This window comes from Caloenas nicobarica, chromosome 16, assembly GCF_036013445.1.
Source record: "Caloenas nicobarica isolate bCalNic1 chromosome 16, bCalNic1.hap1, whole genome shotgun sequence".
NCBI classification, from domain to species: Eukaryota; Metazoa; Chordata; class Aves; order Columbiformes; family Columbidae; genus Caloenas; species Caloenas nicobarica.
The window spans coordinates 10,933,986-10,954,419 of NC_088260.1; the positions used below are offsets into that span (position 1 = coordinate 10,933,986).

Here is a 20,434-nt window from a genome sequence, read left to right on the forward strand (position 1 = left end):
TATGAATGCTTCCTAGTAGTGGTTCATTGCTGCCAAAACTGATTGGTTGCTTGCAAGAGCATTATTACTTTTGTGTCAAGGTGAAAGTTGCATATGAAGTTGTTGTTGTTAGGAGTTCTACTCTGTGATTTACTTATTTAAATAATATCTCATGAGTTTGAAAGTACTTGATGATCATAAATGTTTTGATGATTTTTTTGATGATTTTTTTCTATCAGTTATCCTGCTTTGGGGATATTTATTTAAAATCCTAGGAAAATAGTGTTGTTAGCACATAATTTTATTGCAATGCTTATTTCATTAAAAATTGTCATGGTTGTCTTGCAGTCTCTGGTGAAGTGTGTGAATGATATAAAGAAAAAAAGTTTAAAAGTTCAATTCCCCCCCCGCTGTTTTTTCCCCTACTCCCAGTAATTGAAATGCTAAATTATAATGCTGCTGGTTGCTGTCTGTTGAGTACAAAAAGATGCTTTCAAATGATGCTTTCAAACTGCTTGATGCTAAGAAATGTTTCCTTCATAAAAGATTCCCAAGGCTGTGGGGGGAGAGGGTGCAGAAGTACATGACCTGCTACCAGCTGGCCCCGTGAGCAGCCGTCTTCAATGACCTTCCAATCCAGTTCTTTGCAAGTGTTGAAAATGTACATTCTCTTGCTCCAGGGGCATTTGATCAAAGAACTGTCCCGAATATTTCTGCCATTGCTATTTTTCAGAAGGGGTGGGGGGCTCAGCTGGGATAGGTGCTTGTGTCATGTCGATGCTTTGGGAGAATGGGAGAACAGGGCAGAGTTGTTCTAAAGCAAGGACGTGCTGGGAAAGCAGAGCAGCAACACCAGGGTTTAAGAATAACTGAACTGAACGTGGCGTCGGTTTATTTTTTGCTCAAAACTGAGGCAGTCGCCTCCCAGCTGAAAGCTTTGCATAACAAATAATATCACTACCCAGGGGATGGCAATGTGCTTGAGACCTTTACCCTACACCACCAGTGAAACAGATGAATATTTATACTCTGTGTTCACTCAGTTATTGCTCCAGTTAATTTGGGGCAATGGTAGGGCTGTCGGACCAACTGTTGTAAGACAGTCCAGTCTGGTGGGCTTAGGAGTACTTCTGTTATGGATTTTTTTTAATATCCTTTTTTTATTTTTCACATTGCCTGTTGTGGTAAGATAGCTTTTTAGCTCTCATATTTGACTTCTGCTGAACAGTTTTTTCCTGTTTAGTCTCTTGGCTCTAAGGAAAATTTTCTGAATGAAGAAAGGTGGCTGGATGTGCCAGTGCCCTAACCTTTCATTCGTTAAGTTTTCAGATAGCATATGACACTAGACACTAGTTAAATCAGTTCGATGAATTTTGAGAGAGGCCATGAGGCTGAAACAAGAGCTTTTGCTTTGTCATGCGTTGCTTGTAAATTAGGAGCTAAAATGGTGCATGCAATACTGCATTCTTAATTAAGTGTTTGCACTTTTCCGTACTTTGGATGCTGTCTTCTGGAGAATTGATTGTCATGTTTCATCACTGCTTTTTTGAGATGCTTGGGATTAAATGGTACTTTATGGTAGGATTCAGGTAGATTGGCAGAGCTGTTTGTGATAGCTTCCATAATACTTCATTATAGTTTCTCTTTGCAAGCGTTAAATTGTATGCAGTATTTATTTTATGTGAAATACCAATCCGGACATGGAAGTAAAACCAACTCAAATTTGAATGTCAAGAATGTACAAACTTGCCATGGAATTGACATGTCTTCTGGTGACCATTTCAGGTGGAACCTTTTACATAATTCAGTTCTCAAGTCTGTACGTTTTTCTGAAGTAGTTCAGAGTTGGGAGCGTAAGTGTATTTAATTAAGAAGGTTGTGACTTTGCTAATCACTACTTTGCCACTACAGAGCGCTTTCACAGCCCGCAGCATCTGCCTTCCAAACTTTGCTTGCTGGTAGATTGTTCTGCAGTTTGTTTAGCAACAGCTGTTGGATTCGAATTCTAATGTATGAAAAATTGATGATTAACTTCTTACCTCCTTTAGGCACATAGAGATGAAATCCAGCGTAAATTTGAAGCCCTTCGTAATAGCTGCACAGTGAGTATTAAATATAGATCATTGAATTATTTTGAAATTAAGGATAAGGAAACAAACAATTTACTTATTTAATCCTTGATGACACTAGTCCACTAATGTGGACTTCTGGCTTCAAGGTGTTAGTAGGAGCTAGACGGATTGGATTTGATTTCTCTTAGGTTTCAGGTAAACCTCAGTTTTGAGGTTTTAGTCTGATCATGAAATTGATACTATTCTTCTTTTTGGAGAAGGAAGTAAAATAAAATATCTCATTGCAGTGCAGCTAATAAGAATGGTATAGCAGCTGCAAAAAAATGATTGTAGTTGAAGATCTTCTCTGCTCACAAGAAGAAAAGATCTGCCTGTCCAAATCCTGAGCTGCATTGTAGATCTAGGCCAGAGCAGAGAAGCCTTCATGCTACTCTGGGTTTTAAAGAGGACTTTAACACTGTTTGAATAGCCGAGAAATGTTGTGGTTCCGCATAATACATTGATGTAGTCATCTGCTCAAAGAGCAGAGAGGGCTCTAGGATCTTAATTTGCTTGAGATCTTTTGATGTGTTTTCAGATTAATTTCATCAAGCCAGGACAGATGTCTGAGGGTTCGTCAGTCAATAGGTGTTCTTGCAGATTAACACTATCTTGAGACTTACGATGGTTGATGGAGAGCACCTGGCTTGCAATGACATTAATTACAATAGGACCACAGGCTTCTGGATCAGCGTTGATTTTTGATCTTCCTAGGCTTTTTCTCCTTACCCCACCATGTAAACAGGGCTCAGTTGCTGTTTTGTTTGGATTTTTTTGAATCTTGATTGTTTCCCTACTTCCAGTGATTTCCTCAAACTTATTTTTTTTTGCTGTAGGACTAAGTACCTAATGTACAAGTTACCATCTTTCAAAAATAACTTTTCAGGATGAGAGTTATTCTGTTGTCCTCAGTTGCTCTTTAGTGCTAAGAAGGGGATTCTTCTGTTCGTAGAATATACTGATACGTAGAAGAGGGCAAACAGAGCTTACCCAAGTGTGTTAACCTCTATCTAAAAGAAATCCTGCACAAGAAACTTTACTTTTTTTCCCTTCTCCATTTACTTAGATTGATCCTCTAGCTCCAGATGTGCTACCATGTACCTTACGTCCACAGCTGTCTTCTTTTGTTCTATCTTGCCCTTTGTACAGTGCGACAGCTTTCTCTGGAAATGCTTACGTGATCTCCATGCAGGCAAAAACCAGTTGTAGAAAATCTGTAGCTTCTTTTCACCGCATGGTAGGCGGCCTTCCAGTGGTTGTAAGTCATTATCTAGTAACACTTTGGCTCTGTAAGGGTGGTGAACAACCTCCAGCAGCGAAGAGTGACCCGTAACATTTCAAGAATGTTGAGAGCTTCAAAGGTCTCGCATAAAAGGATTTCTAAAAGTGTTGTGCATTGTAAGGCCCTTCAGTGGGATAAGTGAGATCAGACATCCTCATCAATAAGAAATTAATTAAATAGTTCCTAAATGAATAATACATGCTCATCATACATTCTCTTTCCAGCCCTGGAGAATACATGTATAATTTAATTGACCATGGCTAGAAACTTGTTGTTGTGTGTTGGGAGCAGCTCTGGCTGCCCGGCCTGTCTGCTGAGCAGCACCCAGAGCAAACAGGACAATCTGCTCAACAGGGAGGGACTGGGGAACGTTCAGTGTGGTGCCTTCACCACGTGTTTCAAGCTCGTTTTTATCTCATTGTGACCAGTATGGTGCAGGCTTTGCTTTTTGGTGAGCGTGTGATTCTACTTGAAGGTGATTAGAATTTATACTTCTTTTAAAAGAAGATAACACTTCAAGGGAATAACTGCAATATGCTGCTTAGCAAGTTTTCAGCAGATATCCTCTTTAAGCTGAAACAGACTTCTTGAACTAGTCTGGCAACCTTTGGTATGAAATTATTTTTTAGTTAATCTTAGTAGGAAGCCAAAACCAGCGTAAGAATTATGAAAATAAGATCAGACAGGGAAAAAAAAAAAAGCAAGATCGAAGTACTTCAGTACTTTTATAGTACTCAAAAGATAAATAAAATACTTAATCTACTTTCTTTGGTGTTTCTTCTGTTTTTCTGGCTTCACAAGGGTCACAGCTTCCAGTTGTAGAGGAGGATTTCACCTCACACGTGTGTCTGCTTTCATTGTACCCTCATTGCACTCTGTTCTTCCTTTTGCTGAGGTCTCTGGCCAAGTAGACGTTTTTAGGTTCTCTTATTTGTTCATTTAAAATTTGCTGTGGTTTGGGGTGCATACATAGACACCATTGCTTTGTTGTCATAATTTCTGCCTTGTTTGTGAATTTATATTCAGTTGCTCTGATACCTCTGCATTGTTATTCTTGTGACATCTCTCTTGTAGTATTGCAAGTCAAAAAGACAATGCTAGCTTTTGCTTTCTCTTTCTCTGAATTGTGCAAGAAATAATAAGGTACATAATTACAATTAAAATTATAAATTGTAGTACCTGCTGTACACGCACACAGATGCATGTGGGCTCACATGAAGAACGATATTGTATCATAATCTTCTCACAATGATAGCTCATCCAGCAAACGTGTTGAGGGAAAAAGACAAATTCCCTACATTTAAAGAATTATTATATCAAAAATATGATCCATTTGAGTGTTAAAAGATTTTTCTAGGGAATCAGAAGCAGATACAGGAATAAAAGGCGTTTTCTTAAATAGGAAAATTTACGTATTTGTCGGTTGTTTCTGATTTGTGGTTTGCTGTTGGATTATCAACATATGTGAAGTTAAAAATGCAACTAAGTTATCTAAAGAATAGTAGAATTGTTCCAAAAAGAAAACATTCAGTAAGCAGGTGATGAAGTCTATAAATATTTAGAAGAAAAGAATCCTATGAAGTATTTACACTCAGCTTAGTAAAACGCTGTTGCTATTCCAGGGAACCACCAGCTGAATCTTCTCATTTCTTTCAGGTACAGGCTGTTGCTTTTACTCTAGCAAGGAGAGTGGCATTTCTTAATACTCATTAGATATTGCGTTTCCATTTATTCAAGATTTCTCCAATAAAACAGGGTTTATCTCCCCTCCTTCAGGTTCTTCTGTCATCATCTTGTGTTCCTATCTTAAGCATGAACAGGCTTGTCTTTGGCACTTGTCTATGCGATTGGATATTGAGGCGTTAAATCTGCAAGCCCGTGAGCCACATGTGTAGTTTCAGTCACGCATGAAGTCCTGCTGACTTTGGTTTAAGATCCTGATTCCACATTAGCTCAATGAGCTGGCATACAAGAATGATCTCTGGTCTTGAGAACTCCAAAATTACGTCTAAAGATGTTTTATACTTTGATGCTACAGAGTAAAGGTATCTCGCCCACTGTAACAAGGCTAATACCCAGGCAAAAACTTTTATATGGCTTTGTTAAATTTGTAAAAAAAGAAAAAATTGGCTGTTGGGTGGGAGGGATTCCCCCTGATTCTCATTTCACAGAAAATGTGACGGCAGATGCCAATTCTAGGCAAAAATGGAGCTTTGTAGTTTGTGTAGCCTGACAAAAAGCCAGACTTGTCGGGTGTGCACGAGGCGTTGCTGTGACAGAGGCTAACGGGACGTCACCGTGGACGATGCCTCCGTCATTTGAGGATGGGGCTCATGTTGGCAGAGGCAGCTCCCATTCTGGGCACTGGGGTGGACAGGTAGAGGAGACAGCGTTTTAATGATGGGTTGGTGTGGGAAAGAGAGGAATGCAGACTGTGCAACGTCCGACTGCTCTGCAGCTACTAACGAGAGCAACGTACCTCAGGCTAAGGCATGATGAGTTTTGCGAGACTGAGATCTCCGTGTAAGGTATGTTTCAAGTCACAGAGGTTGTCTGACTATGGAAAGCGGGGGAAAGTGAGGAGCTCATTGCTATGTGTTGATCAAACAGGTAGAGATAGGAGGCTGGTGTCTGTCTGCAGCTGTGTTCATTAAGAGCCTTGGTATTCTGCTCCACTACAATTGTTGGTCTGTCTCCGCTGGAAAAGCTTTGTTTCTCGGATCCAGATGTGAGTAGATTAAGACAAAGTGAGTCTGGTGCCTGCTCTTGCTTACTCCTCACAATAATTTGTGACTAAGAGACGGCTTTTTCTTTTTTCTTATTTACTCCTGACAGCTAGCTTTCTAGAAAAGATTAGTCGGGGTGAGGAAGGGTAGAAATGAATGGACTAAAACTATGCGTTAGTCTGGAAGTTCTGAATTTAAGTTGTATGAAAAATTCCATTAAACTCCAAATAACGTGCTGCTGATAGCATCCCGAAGCAGTTCACCTTGCTGTGTCCTCGCAGTTTCCTGCGTGTTTCTTGGTGGCATCTGAGAACTTGAGAGGACTTCACGAAGGAATAAGATTATGGAGAAGTTTGCAAATTGCAGTTAGTGTTCTAAAACTGCTTCCTTTTCTCCTGCCCCTCATTATTTTTGCTGTGGTTTTGATACATGGAGCATAGGGATTAAATTTTGCACATCGGGTCTGATATGCAAACCTAATCGTCATGTCCCCGAACTGCTTGTTGCGATGATATTTAATCTGTGATCCATCAATTCTCCGTGCCTGGAGAAGCTGGTAGGAGCAGGTATCATAGCTGTGAATCTGCGCAGTCTCACAATAGAGAAACACTTTGCTTTTCTGAAACCGTGCAATGGGGAGAGAATTGTGCTGAATATGGTCGCTTTAGCTAAAGAGCTGCTATACTTGCATTGCTCTGTAATATTTAAAAGTGAGATAGAGTCTTCTGGATCGGTATAAAGATAAGTTGTGCGCTTAGATGTGGCATGTAGTGAACAATCTGAAAAGATTTGCATGGTGTGGTTAGATTATATCTATATTTTGTAGATCGCTTGTGATGCAGATGTGCATAGATTGAAGAGAAGATTTCCGTAGCTCTGGGAGTGATGACACTGGCACAGAGAAGGCTGCCTAGGTTGTCTAGAAGTAGTTTTCCAAGCTTTCAAGTGTTTGGTTGTTTTATAAACTTTAAATGCGAAGATTTTTGTAATTACATTATACATTTCTAAAGGATACAATAGTGTTTTCTTACAGACTTTCCTTTAATGTACTTAAAAGCTTAACTCCAGAAAAGCTTAGTGTTGGTTGGCTTATTTGCTTTTTTTTTTTTTTTTGCCTGGGGATTTCCTTAACTGAAAAGAAAAATACCTAAAGCTATTAACTCTTCTCAGGTACAGGATTCTGGCATAGGTTGGATGTATGTATATATGCCTAAGACAACATTTTCTATCAAATGTTGTTTTTTGATCTGTATTTTCTCTCTTCTTGGTTCCCAGGACAGGCATATTATACCATGTCCCATTACCCATTGCTATTGAGGCTTTATAATATTTATAGACTCTGTAATGTTGTTGGGTTATACATAGCTGCAGATAGCTTTTAAAAATTGGATTTGTCAACAAATTTCCCCTTCTTGAAAAAAAAGGAAAATTGTACAGAGAAGAACAAATTTTCTATTGTTAAAAAAGTCTGTATAGATTACATTATATGGATTATAATGTATTTGGAATTTAAGCCAAGCCATTTTGGAATTGTCAATAAATATACTGTTAGGATCATATTCAAGAAGGGTGATCACGTCACCTCTTCTGGAACGCTTCCTTCTTAACTGCTTTGTTATTTGTCTGAAGTTTCCCAGAAATATCCTACTAGATAAAAATGTAGCAGTAAAATTAAAATGATCTGGTTTAATTTTAGTTATATTCAGTGAAAGAAGTCAAAATCTCAGAACATAGAATAAAGGCAAATGGGAGCTTAACTTCAGCCCTTAAGGGATAAAATCAACTTGAAATACAGGGAGTTTTAAAAATGAATCACGTAGTTTGACATGTTAACTCTGCACGTCACTGTGTCTATTCTGTGTTCCCCCCATCTCTGCTCTTTTGTATTTCAAAAGTAGTTTAATATTTTTTTTAATAAAAAGTACTTGTATTAATATATAAAATATATATGGAAGAAACCATGGAGATGTAAAAGGTATCTTAAAACTGCCTAGTTATGTGGTGTGGTTAAACACAAAAATGAAAACAAGTAGAAGAAAAGGAGAGATTATCTTATCTGGCAGTAGAAATCTCAGATGTTTCTTGTAAGAATGGCAGGTAAAACACTGTAAAAATAAATGTTCTTTTGTGCCTTTTTGTTTCCATAAATACATTTCTAAGTTCTTATCCCTACAGCAATGTAGACACTAACACATCCTTACGTACAGTCTGCGTTCTTTGAAAACTTGACGCATCCGATACAGAATCAAATGTATTTTGAACAGGGCAGCGAGAGTGCTCAAGAAACAACCACACGATCAGATTTTCATTAGAGACGTTGTGTTTTATGAATCGTCTTGATTGGAACCTAAACAGATGGGCAGCAGGAACTCCCCTCACCCAGCGGGGAGTCGTGTCAGTTGGACTTTTTCTGCTGACAGTTTAGAAATCCAAACCTGTTAATTTAGGTCTAGGAGAGGCATGGTAAAGGCTGCCAATGTATGCAGTACAGATTCTTTAAAAAGAAATGGTTGTCATCTTTCCAGAGAGCCTGGAAGAGCTGTTTGCTCTGTGCTCCACTGCTTTAGATATTTAAGTCCTTGTCTTCTGTAGGAAATTGGAACATTTCAATTTGAATGTGTGGCCAACTGTGCTCTGGGATTTTAATTTTTCCCATTTAATGAAGTATCTTATTCACTTTTCTTTGACATCTAGGCAAAAATGCCTCTAGAACATATTTGTAATAGTTGAATATGAATTGTATAGAGCTTTCCAGATTCTGAAATTCTTTTTGTTAAGCTGGTTTCAAGATTATACTGAGGTTCCTTTCTCGTCTGTTGTGATGCCGTTGGTTTTGAGTCAGGAGGTCCAGATATCCATCCATCCCTCCATCCATCCATCCATCCATGCATCCATCCATCCATGCATCCATCCATCCATCCAGTGCTCATGGCCTTTCAGTCAGGAAAACGAGACTCTGAAAATGGCCCCATCGTTGTTCATATTTTTCTTTCAATTGAATAGGAATGTGGTTTAAAGCGTATAGTATAATGCTATTCTGATTAAACAAATGGACGCTTCCATGTCATTAGAGGCCAGGCTATTGCCCTTGTGGAATTTTTGCTTTTCACTGATTGTCTGTTGTGCTGCCACACTTTTTTATTTCTTCATTTATCCTGTGCTGCCATCCATAATGCTGTTCCTTTGATAGAAAATATTTCTTAAGGTTTCTCTTCTTTTCCTGGTTACATAGAGTGTTACAGCTAGTCATATAAAGGATCGCTAGGCAGATCCATCAGGTTGTACTGCTTCCATTGCACCTCTTGTTCAGTTCTCTTAAATATCACACTTTGAAAGTCTCTCTGAGAGGTATTTGCCTCATTTTACTTGAGGAGAAATTGAGGCAAATCAGGTAAAGTGCTTTGGCAGAGGCTCCTTGTCAGTCAGCAGCAGATCTGAGGATACAACCAAAACCCCTGACTCTCAATCCAGTGCTTTAGATGTGACAGTTCTCTCTCAAATAATAAATTGCATTGCAGCGTGTTTATACTCTAAACCAAATAAAAAATAAATCAAGCTATTTTCTGTAAGAAACAAAACCCTATTCCTCTTCGGAGTACACTCCTGTGCATAAAATCTGCTATTACAATATTGCTTTTGTTTAAATTTGAAAACATTTAAAAGCCAGGTTGTCTCCTTGCTTGGCAATAAATGGTTCTGTGAGAGGAGAACACTTCTTCAAAAAACTGTACTCACTGACAGGGAATTTAATTTCTTTTTCTTTCTAGGTGATTACGGATTTGGAAGAGCAGCTGAACCAGCTCAGTGAAGACAATGCAGAACTGAACAACCAGAATTTCTTCCTGTCCAAACAACTCGATGAGGCCTCGGGGGCCAACGATGAGGTTGTCCAGTTGCGAAGTGAAGTTGACCATCTCCGTCGGGAGATCACCGAGAGGGAGATGCAGCTTACCAGTCAGAAACAAGTAAGGCTTTATCAGGCTGGGTCACAGTCTCTTCGTCACAGCTAGCTAATTCTCTGAAATGCAGAATATTCTTTTAAATTTGGAAACCTATAAGGAATGAATATGCTTCCAGGGGCAATGGCTTAAACCACCTATCGTTTAAGCCTTCCTTCCCACAGCACTTGAGTGAATGGGAATTTTTGGTATTTCTCATTGTATTTTTGTGCAATTTTATTTAGAAATTTTGCACTCTGAAGATATCGTAACTTAGAATTATTCATTTTAATGTTGTGACCCTGGAAATTTTGAAATTTTCATAATGAGAGAGAACTGACATTAACGGCAATCACAAGTGAATGTATGGAAGCCCTGAAATAAACGGGTTGTGATTTACCAGCTTATGTTTGCTGCCAATTTGCATGTACTGTAATTTAAATGGTAAGGCTGAAGCTTAAAGTGCACGCTTGCTGTGGGATGTGAGAATTGATAGGAGGATTTATTTTTAGACTATGGAGGCCTTGAAGACAACATGTACCATGCTGGAAGAGCAAGTAATGGACTTGGAGGCCCTGAATGATGAACTCTTGGAGAAGGAGCGCCAGTGGGAAGCATGGAGAAATGTTCTAGGGGATGAGAAGTCCCAGTTTGAATGTCGAGTTAGAGAGTTACAGAGGATGCTGGATACTGAGAAACAGAGCAGGTCTCTCCTCCCTCCTCCTCCTTTTATTAACTTTTATGAAAATGCTCTATAGAAGCTAGTACAAAAATTATATTTAGAATGGGATATGGGAGTTGGAACTAAATATAAATTCTCGTGAGGTAGTTCTAAAAATGGATTATTAGTTAATAGTCATTCACCAGTGATATTGTTCCTTCTGTTTCTTTGCAAGTGAGCGATTCGTGGGGAGTGGTATTTATCATTGTAATTTATAAATGTCTTGATTTCTTATCTTCTAATGATTATATGGAAAAATAGTCTTTGCTCCTAACTGTTCCTGTGGGGTCTTGAAATTTTCAGGCTCTAGTTCCAGCAGGGGCAGGGATGGGCTTATATAATAGAAAAGTGTTTCAGCAAACAGTCTGGCTTTATGAAGTAACATCTTGAATTTGAGGCAATCCCCTGTAAAGAGTTGTTGATGCCACTGCATGCTAGGAAGAGGTCAAGCCCAGCAGGGAGTTAGGTAACATTATTTTCCATTTTAATACAGAGTGAGAGCAGATCAGCGTATTACTGAATCTCGCCAGGTGGTAGAACTGGCTGTCAAAGAACACAAGGCAGAGATTCTGGCCCTCCAGCAAGCACTAAAGGAACAAAAACTCAAAGCTGAGAGCCTTTCTGATAAGGTAAGTCACTTTCAACCCTAGACTTTCATAATTAGATGAGATAGTTTTCTAGAGATATTACTTGTAGAAATGTGGTTTCGAGCAGCTTTTTCAAGATGTTAGAGCAAATTAAAAAGACTGGAGGTCATAGAATAGAATTCTATCTTCAAGCCAAAGACCTCGGATTTCCTTTTGAAAAGGACTAAAGCAGAAAGCAGCCTGTGGTGCCTGGAGCGTACACTGAAGTCCTTCAATAACTCGATATCTGCATTTGAGCAATGGCTTAGCAAAATGTTTGGTTGGTTTTCCCCCTTATAGTAAGAAAAGGATAGTTATATCAGTTTTCTTCAGTGTGTGCTTGGTGAAGCTGGACTTTAAGATTGTGGGATGCTATCTTTATTAGTGTGCGATGTTATTCTGACCATCTGTCCCACCTGCCTAGCTCAATGACCTGGAGAAGAAACATGCCATGTTGGAGATGAATGCACGCAGTTTACAACAGAAGCTTGAGACAGAAAGGGAGCTCAAGCAGAGGCTTCTGGAGGAGGTAACCTTGGACATCAATTAGAACTTCACAAGAAGGTTCCACCTCTTGATGGGGGGAAGTTGTGTGATCAGCAGTGTTACACATCCAGCTTTCTTCTGCATAACTGGGGAGATTATTGAAGCTGGAGGGTTTTTTTTTTTGCTTAAAACTTCACAAAGCTTGCAGCCATGTCGGGGAGCAGTACAAGTGAAAACTGCTCCTCAAGGGCTCTGAGCAGACCAAGGGCTATAGCTTAAAACCAGCTCTGAGCCAATGTGCTGGGGGGGAGCGGCCACAGGTGAGGCTTCTCACAGCTCTTTGGTCATAGTTGAGCTTGGTTCACAGAAGCCTGGTCCAAGGTTACACACCTGCACCATCTCCGCGAGACACTGGATGCAGCAGCCGGAGCTGGGCAGCGTGGGAAGAGGTTGCAGAGGAGGATTTTGGGGGAAGGGTGGCGACAGGTGATTAGACAGGGCAATTAGAGCCTTTTGGTGTACTTGGGGTACTGACAAGTCATCCCAGAGCTGAGAACTCCATTACGCTTCATGGTAAAAGATTTCTGGTGCTTGCTTCATAACATATGAGCGTTAATGGTTTTCACACTCAGGGACTTTCTCATCAAGAAAGTATAAAACCAGAAAGAATTGGGAGTAGTTTATGATGTGCCCTTTTCTGTTCTTAGTTGGAGACAAAGATGCAAACAATTGGACATAATTTTCCTTATCTCATGTAACTATAGAGGAAGGAGTTTATCCTGGTTTATAGGAAAGAATTTTTTTTCTTTTATTACGAAGAACTGAGGTGGCTTCTGGTGATTGTACAGAGAACTTGAGAAAATGGCATTGAGAAATTCTTTCTGCATGTGCAGTCTTATCAGCAGTTAAAAAATTTAAAATGCTCTAAAAGGCAAATAACTGGAACATGCAGTTGAAAGAAATGGCGTTGCTGCAAATTAATATAAATACACTACATAGAAATGCTTGTTTAGCCATAACGTGTTCTGAAAGGAAGGAAAACTTCTAGAATATGGTAATTTTCCAGCCTTTAAAGAATTGTGTGTTTATGTTTAACTTCCGAAATGGTGCAGATTTTACAAGAAGCGATAACATTTAATAGCTTTTCTTTAAAAACAAGCAAACAACCAAACCAAAACACTGGCCTTTGTTTTCCTGTTAACAGCAGGCAAAGCTGCAGCAGCAAATGGATCTGCAAAAGAATCACATCTTCCGCCTAACGCAAGGTCTGCAAGAGGCTCTAGATCGAGCAGATCTTCTGAAAACAGAAAGGAGTGACCTGGAATATCAGCTGGAAAACATTCAGGTGAGGGTGAGGAAACAGTGGGCAGGACTGTGTTCCCCATCCTGACACCCCCTCCCTGTGGGGCGTTGGGATGTGATCCGCCGTTTCTGTGTGACACTTCCCATTGACTATTTTTAGCCCTATTCTGATACTGAGTTTTCTGTTTCTTCTGTAAAGATTAAATTTCTATGTGTGTGCGTGGTTCACAGGTTCTCTATTCCCATGAAAAAGTGAAAATGGAGGGCACTATTTCTCAGCAAACAAAACTCATTGATTTCCTGCAGGCAAAGATGGACCAACCAGCAAAAAAGAAAAAGGTGGGTGAAAAAGGTTGGAGAGGCATAGAATCAAATGGTGGTTTTGTAATTAGTTATGTGCTGTGTATTCATAATATTCTGTCTTATCTTTCTTTGTGTAACACAAATGCGTCCTCATTTAAGAGCATTCTGAGTCACTGAACGCGAATGTTACTACGCAGAATTTACTCTTTGTTGCTTTTCCAGTATTTCGTTATGCCTACAAAACTTAATCACAACCCAGTAGCTACACACCAGTGAGGCTGTAGGAATACAGAATTTTAACTGTGTTTTTGTTTTGTTTTTGTTTTTTTTTAATGGTAAGTATGTACGTACATATGAGCATATGTTGTATCTAGAGTGGTTGTCTTGTAGTTACAGCATAGGATTGACTAGTCAGGCAGTGTGACTTGTGTCACATCTTTGTCATAAGCCTTTCTGTTATTTTGAATTAAGTAATTTAATTTTAACCACCTATTTTGAGATCCTCTGTTTAGATGCTTTCGGAAACTCAAGGTGTGAGTGCTAACAGGTAACGTATGTCCCTCTTTAATCCATATCTCAACATTTTCTCTCCAGTGCCAGTATGAACTAAAAGTCCATCCTTACGCATATCAGAATTGCCATTAGGCCCTCTGGCCGGGCTGCCACTAGCTAGTTGCACTGTGCCTAGTTTAAGCCATCTCTTACTAGGAGTTAGGAGTTGTCTGTGTGTTTCTGTTGCTAGGGCCTGTTTAGTCGGCGGAAAGAGGACCCTTCTTTACCCACACAGGTTCCCCTGCAATACAATGAGCTGAAAGTGGCACTGGAGAAGGAGAAGGCTCGTTCTGCTGAGCTGGAGGAGGCTCTACAGAAAACACGCATTGAACTCAGATCTGCTCGTGAAGAAGGTAGGGGTTAACAGAAAAGGTGAATCTGGAAGGAGACACACGTTTTTGGTCTGAAACCGTGCCTTTAATTGTGTGCCGCCATAGCAATAACATATGTTGTTTAATTCTTATCTACTGCTGTGAAGATGCAGTAAGGCTACACTTTTTTCTGTGGGTGGTAACCACTGAATGGTTACACAGAACCACTGCTGTGAACTCGTGTTTCATATCGGTTATGTTAACGAGTGGCATTTATCTTGTCTGTAGCCGCTCATCGGAAAATATCAGACCACCCTCATCCATCCACGCCAGCCACAGCCAGGCAGCAGATCATCATGTCTGCCATAGTCCGCTCGCCAGAGCACCAGCCCACTCCCATCAGTTTGCTCGCTCCGCCCTCCAGCCGCAGGAAGGAATCTTCCACACCGGAGGGTACGTTCTGGGTGAACTGTTCTGTTTGTGGTTTTCTGTCTGCTATTTCAATGCTGTCTCTCTTCTTTTTTTTTTTTTTTTTCCAATTTCAAACCCAGATTTTTTTATGATAGGGATATTTTGCTTTAGTTTTTTGTTTAAAATTCTCTGTTTGGACTACGTAATTTAATTCTGAAAACTTCAACAATAAAGTAATGACTGGTATGAATTCTTTTAAGAGCATGTTTATTTAAAAGGAGTGTGTTTCTGTACTACTCTCTGCATTGATCAAAAGGATTTATGGCTGTTTCCTTAGCACTTACATTTTTACTTGTCTAGATGGAGGAGTGATTCTGCTGAGCAGAAAGATTCTATCAAGTCTTTTGGTAAAGGGAAAAGTCTTCAGTTAGGCATAAAAGGATACTGGGTCAAGGACCACATTGATATCATATTAACTAGAAAAAGGGGATACCCTTCCATATCCTTGAGAATGGAGGGAAGAGGATCATCAGAAAAAAGTTAAAGGACTGAGGGCTCTGCTCAGTTATTCTTAGTTAACCAGTATTCCAGAGAGACTCTGAACTAAAACCTCCAGCCTGTAGCTGGAAAAAGCCCACAAACTGGTCCAACCATCACAGACAGCTGGGGAGACACAGGGTGCTGGATGGGTGCGTGACATTGAGGTGGGGAGGTGTCCCTGGGGCAGATCATGGGCAGGGAGGAGAATCATGTTCACCAGTATGTGATAACGCCTTGAAAGATAAACTGTGTCAGTATAGATGTATATATGCTTTAAGAGATGCTGGCGCTGGTGGCTGCCATGAAGGTGGCCAGCGCTGTGTTGATCATAGCAGTACAGGTGTTGAAGGGTTTGTTGGCTGTAAGCAAAACTGAGAGATTAGTTTAGCACATTGTAGGAATTGGAGCTGGGTTCAGACCTGAAACTTAGATGTATTGCTTGACATAATCTTGCTACAGCAAACTTTGGCCATTTCAGTGCCACAGTCTTCTCAAGCGGCACATTCTGCTCGTCTGATAAGGTAATTACTCAGGTGTTAATGTAGCTTTAGATTTGCAGACTGCGAAGGAAAATAGGCAGTGTCTGCATTCAGCAGGGCTTTGATGGAGAAATGTAATCACTGTTTATTACCTTGGCCTTAATATGTCAAAACTTATGATAATTTTCATCCCTATCACAGTTTTCACCCTGATAATAAATTTTGTCCCTTCCAGAGTACAGCCGACGCCTGAAAGAGCGAATGCATCATAATATCCCACATCGTTTTAATGTGGGGCTAAATATGAGAGCAACAAAATGTGCTGTGTGTCTGGATACAGTGCACTTTGGACGGCAAGCATCTAAATGTCTCGGTAAGAGCGGAGTGTGCGTATAAACCAAGTGTAACTGGACGGTAGAATGAAAAAGCGTCAGCTGCCTAGAACAGATTTGCAGTGAAAGCTGAAGAAAGACCTGAGTATGAAGACTTTGAAACTAGTTGGTGCAAACATTCTACATTAGAAAACATGTGATGGTTTAGAGTAGAAGATGATTCTTGGAAAAGCTGGGCTTTGTGGGTTAGAAGTTGAGGCAGCTGTGTCATGATTTTTTTGTCATTTAACAGAAGTTTTTCCTCTGTCCTTTTGTCAGAATGCCAGGTGATGTGTCACCCAAAATGCTCAACTTGCTTGCCAGCCACTTGTGGACTGCCAGCAGAATATGCCACGCACTTCTCTGAAGCATTCTGCCGGGATAAAATGAATTCTCCCGGTCTGCAGCTGAAGGAGCCAAGCAGCAGTCTGCGTCTTGAAGGATGGATGAAAGTGCCAAGGTACGAACATGAATCTTGGTGCCATGTCAGGTGCTGAAACATTTGGAACAGATCCTTATATTATCCTGGCTCTTACAATGTGGTAATCGGTACATGCCCGTTACAATTAATTCTTACCACTGAAGTTTGCCTTTCTAAGAGTTGTGTGATTGTTTTATTCAGAATTCAGGCAGAAAATCCAATATGACTTTGTGCTTGTTTTCTTCAGGAATAATAAACGTGGGCAACAGGGCTGGGACAGGAAGTATATTGTCCTGGAGGGAACGAAAGTGCTCATTTATGATGCAGAAGCAAGAGAAGGTAACTTAGCATTTCTAGGAAGAACATTTTTTATAATCTTCAGAAATTGTTTGAGTTGAGAGGTTTAAAGATGTTACTGTTTGCTGTGGCCATACCTAATTGAGCTAAATCTTCTGTAACAAGGCAACACTGTTGCTTTTCCAAATCCTTAACGGTTGTACTAGTTGGTATGTCGTACAAATCCAGCTGTGAAACAAACAGCGTGTATCTGCTTATTTTGCTATCGCAATTATTTTTTTTGCTATTTACTTGTTAGTTCTTCTTTCCTAATGCATCTCCCTGTTCTCCCTGCAGCTGGACAGAGGCCTCTGGAGGAGTTTGAGCTCTGCCTTCCTGACGGTGACGTAACAGTTCACGGAGCTGTAGGAGCTACTGAACTTACCAATACAGCAAAGACAGGTGAGAATCTTATGTAGCTGAGGTCAAAGGGATTTCCTCTGGCTTGCCATCAGCTGGCATTCTGTTTGGCTGAACAGCATTTTCTCTCTTTAACTTTCACTCTGTAACTGTGTAATTTTGAGGTTACCTCTATTTGAATTAGGTGAATAGGTCAGTCATGTAGATTTAGATGCACATAGGTGATTGCTTCTGTCATGGTCGTTGAACTGTGAATAATAATCATCAAGCCAAATGGAAGTAAATTTCAAGAGTTTTGTAACATACTTAAAAGCACTCTGTTTATTTACATTTCTTCTCTTAATGCTTTCTATCAAGTGTGAAGTGTCGTAACTCTTGCCACCGTTGTGCTCTCACCAGAAAGTCATTAACTTAGAAATACTGCGGGGTGTATACAGTCTCTTATTATGAAAAAATGTTGATGTTTTGATTTGTATGTATTGAATAGAACTGATGAAAAGATCATGTATGTCTTGACTTTGACATTAAAGGATACAGATTGTTAACAACAAAGGTTTCCATAACCAATTTTTACAGATTTTTCTTGAACAGTACAGGGAAAACTTTAGTCAAGTGACTGGTTTTGTATTTTTTTTTACAATGGTATTTCTTTCTCTTTTGAATAAAAGGCAATATATTATTTTTATTTAGTACAGACAGCGTTGTACGTATGGTTTGCATACATCCAGCTAATATTTAGCTTTAAGTAGCTGGGCTGTGCAGGACCTGTAAAGGAGAAACCTATGTATAAATTGCCATGGTAACACTTCATGTTAAATACGACTTCTCTCCAATGAGGCTGAAAGGTGTTGATTTTAAGTCCACTGACAATATTCCAAAAACTAATCTAAGTCTTATTCTATCTATATAACATCTCAGATGTGCCATATATCCTAAAATTGGAGTCTCATCCACACACCACTTGCTGGCCTGGTAGAACACTCTACCTGTTAGCACCCAGCTTCCCTGACAAACAGCGCTGGGTCACAGCACTGGAATCAATAGTGGCAGGTGGGAGAGTTTCCAGAGAAAAAGCTGAGGCTGATGCTGTGAGTATCAAAGTTTCATTTAATAATAAAATATTCTGGGAGGGAGCAGAGTTTTGAAAAATGATTTTTCGGTATTTGACATACTGAGGTTTAACTGAAGGTAAGTTATTACTTCTGCTTATGAAGTACAAACTGAGTACCAGGAAACTAGTTTGTGGTGAGACTGATGCATTATGTTATAATCCCCTTCTTTAGCCTCGGGGAGTGTAGTAAGAGGATCCCAAAATTATCTGTCTGTAATTCCAGCAAACAAAAACGGAAGAGCAGTTAGGACATGGTTTAAATACAATCTCATAATGTACCACATTGAGTGAGCAAACCAAGAAAGAAAGGAAAAGAAGCAAAAAGCTCCCTCCCCTCCCATTCCTACAGAGTCGGGTTTTTTTTGTTTCTTGGGGGGGGCTGTGTGTGGTTTTTAGTTTAAGTTTTATTTCTCATAAGAGGTTAAATGGATTTGTTTTGGTTTTGCATAGCCTTTTTCATCACTGATGCACTGATAGTTCTGTTTTCTGATAAAGGGAGATTTGATTCTATGGCATTGCATATTAGAATGTTAGTGCTGGAGAAGGGAATATCTGACTAGCAGGAAATCATCTCTTTCCTCATGCTGGCATTCCCGTTGTCTCTGAGGAAAATACATCCTCCCACCAACATTTGGACTCTTTTTAATCCTTCCCCTAGGAAAATGTCAGTGCTTCATTGCAGGAGACTGAGGGGAATGGAAAGGATAGGGATGGCAATAGGCTCTGTCTGAGCTTAGGTTAATTCTGATCGGTTTGCCTGTGTTTCAGGTAGATAACAGTTTATTAATTCTTTTGTAGGTGGTACCCCTGCAATATTTAGCTTTCTGAGATAAAGAAATCTGTGCCAAGCTTTTTGCCTGTCTGAAATGATGACCTTACATTGTTAAAATACTAATAAAGATTAACTCAACAACAACAACAAAATCTTTTTGTCATTTGCAGAAATTGCTTGGCAACTCCCTGCTGAAGCTGGAGGGTGAAGACCGTTTGGATATAAATTGCACAATGCCCTTCAGTGACCAGGTAATGACGATGTTCAGCTGGGCCTTGCAGAGCATTGGATGTTTCATTCATAGAAACGGTATCTGAAGAGCAATGTGTGTAACCACATGCTTGTTTGCTTTTTCTCTTCACTGGTAAACAGTATTGTCCAGGTTTGCTCTTGCAGCATTCCTTGTTCTCCTCACGTGGTGCTAATTTTATTTTCTCCTGTTGTCACTGCAGGTAGTACTGGTGGGTGCAGAAGAAGGTCTCTATGCCCTGAATGTACTGAAGAATTCCTTAACGCACATCCCAGGAATGGGTGCCGTCTTCCAAATTCACCTCATCAAGGATCTGGAGAAGCTACTCATGATAGCAGGTACGTGCTGCTCTTTGTGCTGCACAAAGCGTGTGGAATTGCTTTGTACCACCGGGAGGACTGCGCTGCCAGAGGGCCAGGCTTTCCTGTAGAGTCAGTACAGGATTTTTTTCTTTTTTGAGTCAGTTTATTGTCAGGAATCAATTTCTGTGGTTAACACAGTATTGTCTGAGCTTTTCCTGTAATTGTGAATATGTGAATGAAGGCTCAGTTAAACCTTCACGAGAGAGTGATTTCTCAGTTTCCAGAGCTGAGGGAGGGAGGCACCAGAGAGAAAACATTCCCAGTTTTGGGGTTAGTCGTCATTTTAAGTTCAATTTAACAAGTGTTGAGCTGATTAGTGAGCTTGTCTCTTCCTAAACCTTTCTTTTTGACATAGTTAACCATTTGAGGATGAGGATGTCATCGCTGTGGCCTAGGGCCAACAACTCTCTTGCTCTAAACTCTAATCTATGTAACAAAATTGAGGCTTCTTTCATGGTTTGTTTACGATTCCCTTATGAAAGAAACACCAGCTTTAATCTCTCCATCTGTGGTTTTCCAGACATAATCAGTCCCACACTGATGTGGGCATGCTGAACATCAGGGTCTATCTTCATCTGAAAGCCCAAATTATCAAGTGTCTATATGACATTTGTAGGGAATGAAAGGCAAATCCTTTGTCTTGTTCTGTTTGTTCTCCATTTTCCCCCATGTAAAGATTTAAGC

At 39.9% G+C, this 20,434-nt stretch overlaps 1 protein-coding gene across 2 annotated transcripts in view; it reads left to right on the forward strand.

Moving 5' to 3' along the window:
* Positions 1-20,434, forward strand: part of CIT (citron rho-interacting serine/threonine kinase) — a 68,789-nt gene that overhangs the window by 42,223 nt on the left and 6,132 nt on the right. For both annotated transcript variants that reach the window (XM_065646219.1, XM_065646220.1), the window contains 16 exons: positions 2,028-2,081; positions 9,866-10,063; positions 10,549-10,742; positions 11,251-11,386; positions 11,808-11,912; positions 13,074-13,214; positions 13,403-13,510; positions 14,217-14,379; positions 14,626-14,790; positions 16,003-16,140; positions 16,418-16,598; positions 16,807-16,898; positions 17,193-17,297; positions 18,174-18,343; positions 19,309-19,389; positions 19,591-19,726. In XM_065646219.1, the coding sequence (XP_065502291.1) occupies positions 2,028-2,081; positions 9,866-10,063; positions 10,549-10,742; positions 11,251-11,386; positions 11,808-11,912; positions 13,074-13,214; positions 13,403-13,510; positions 14,217-14,379; positions 14,626-14,790; positions 16,003-16,140; positions 16,418-16,598; positions 16,807-16,898; positions 17,193-17,297; positions 18,174-18,343; positions 19,309-19,389; positions 19,591-19,726 (2,167 nt within the window). The remainder of the gene's footprint in view (positions 1-2,027; positions 2,082-9,865; positions 10,064-10,548; positions 10,743-11,250; positions 11,387-11,807; positions 11,913-13,073; positions 13,215-13,402; positions 13,511-14,216; positions 14,380-14,625; positions 14,791-16,002; positions 16,141-16,417; positions 16,599-16,806; positions 16,899-17,192; positions 17,298-18,173; positions 18,344-19,308; positions 19,390-19,590; positions 19,727-20,434) is intronic.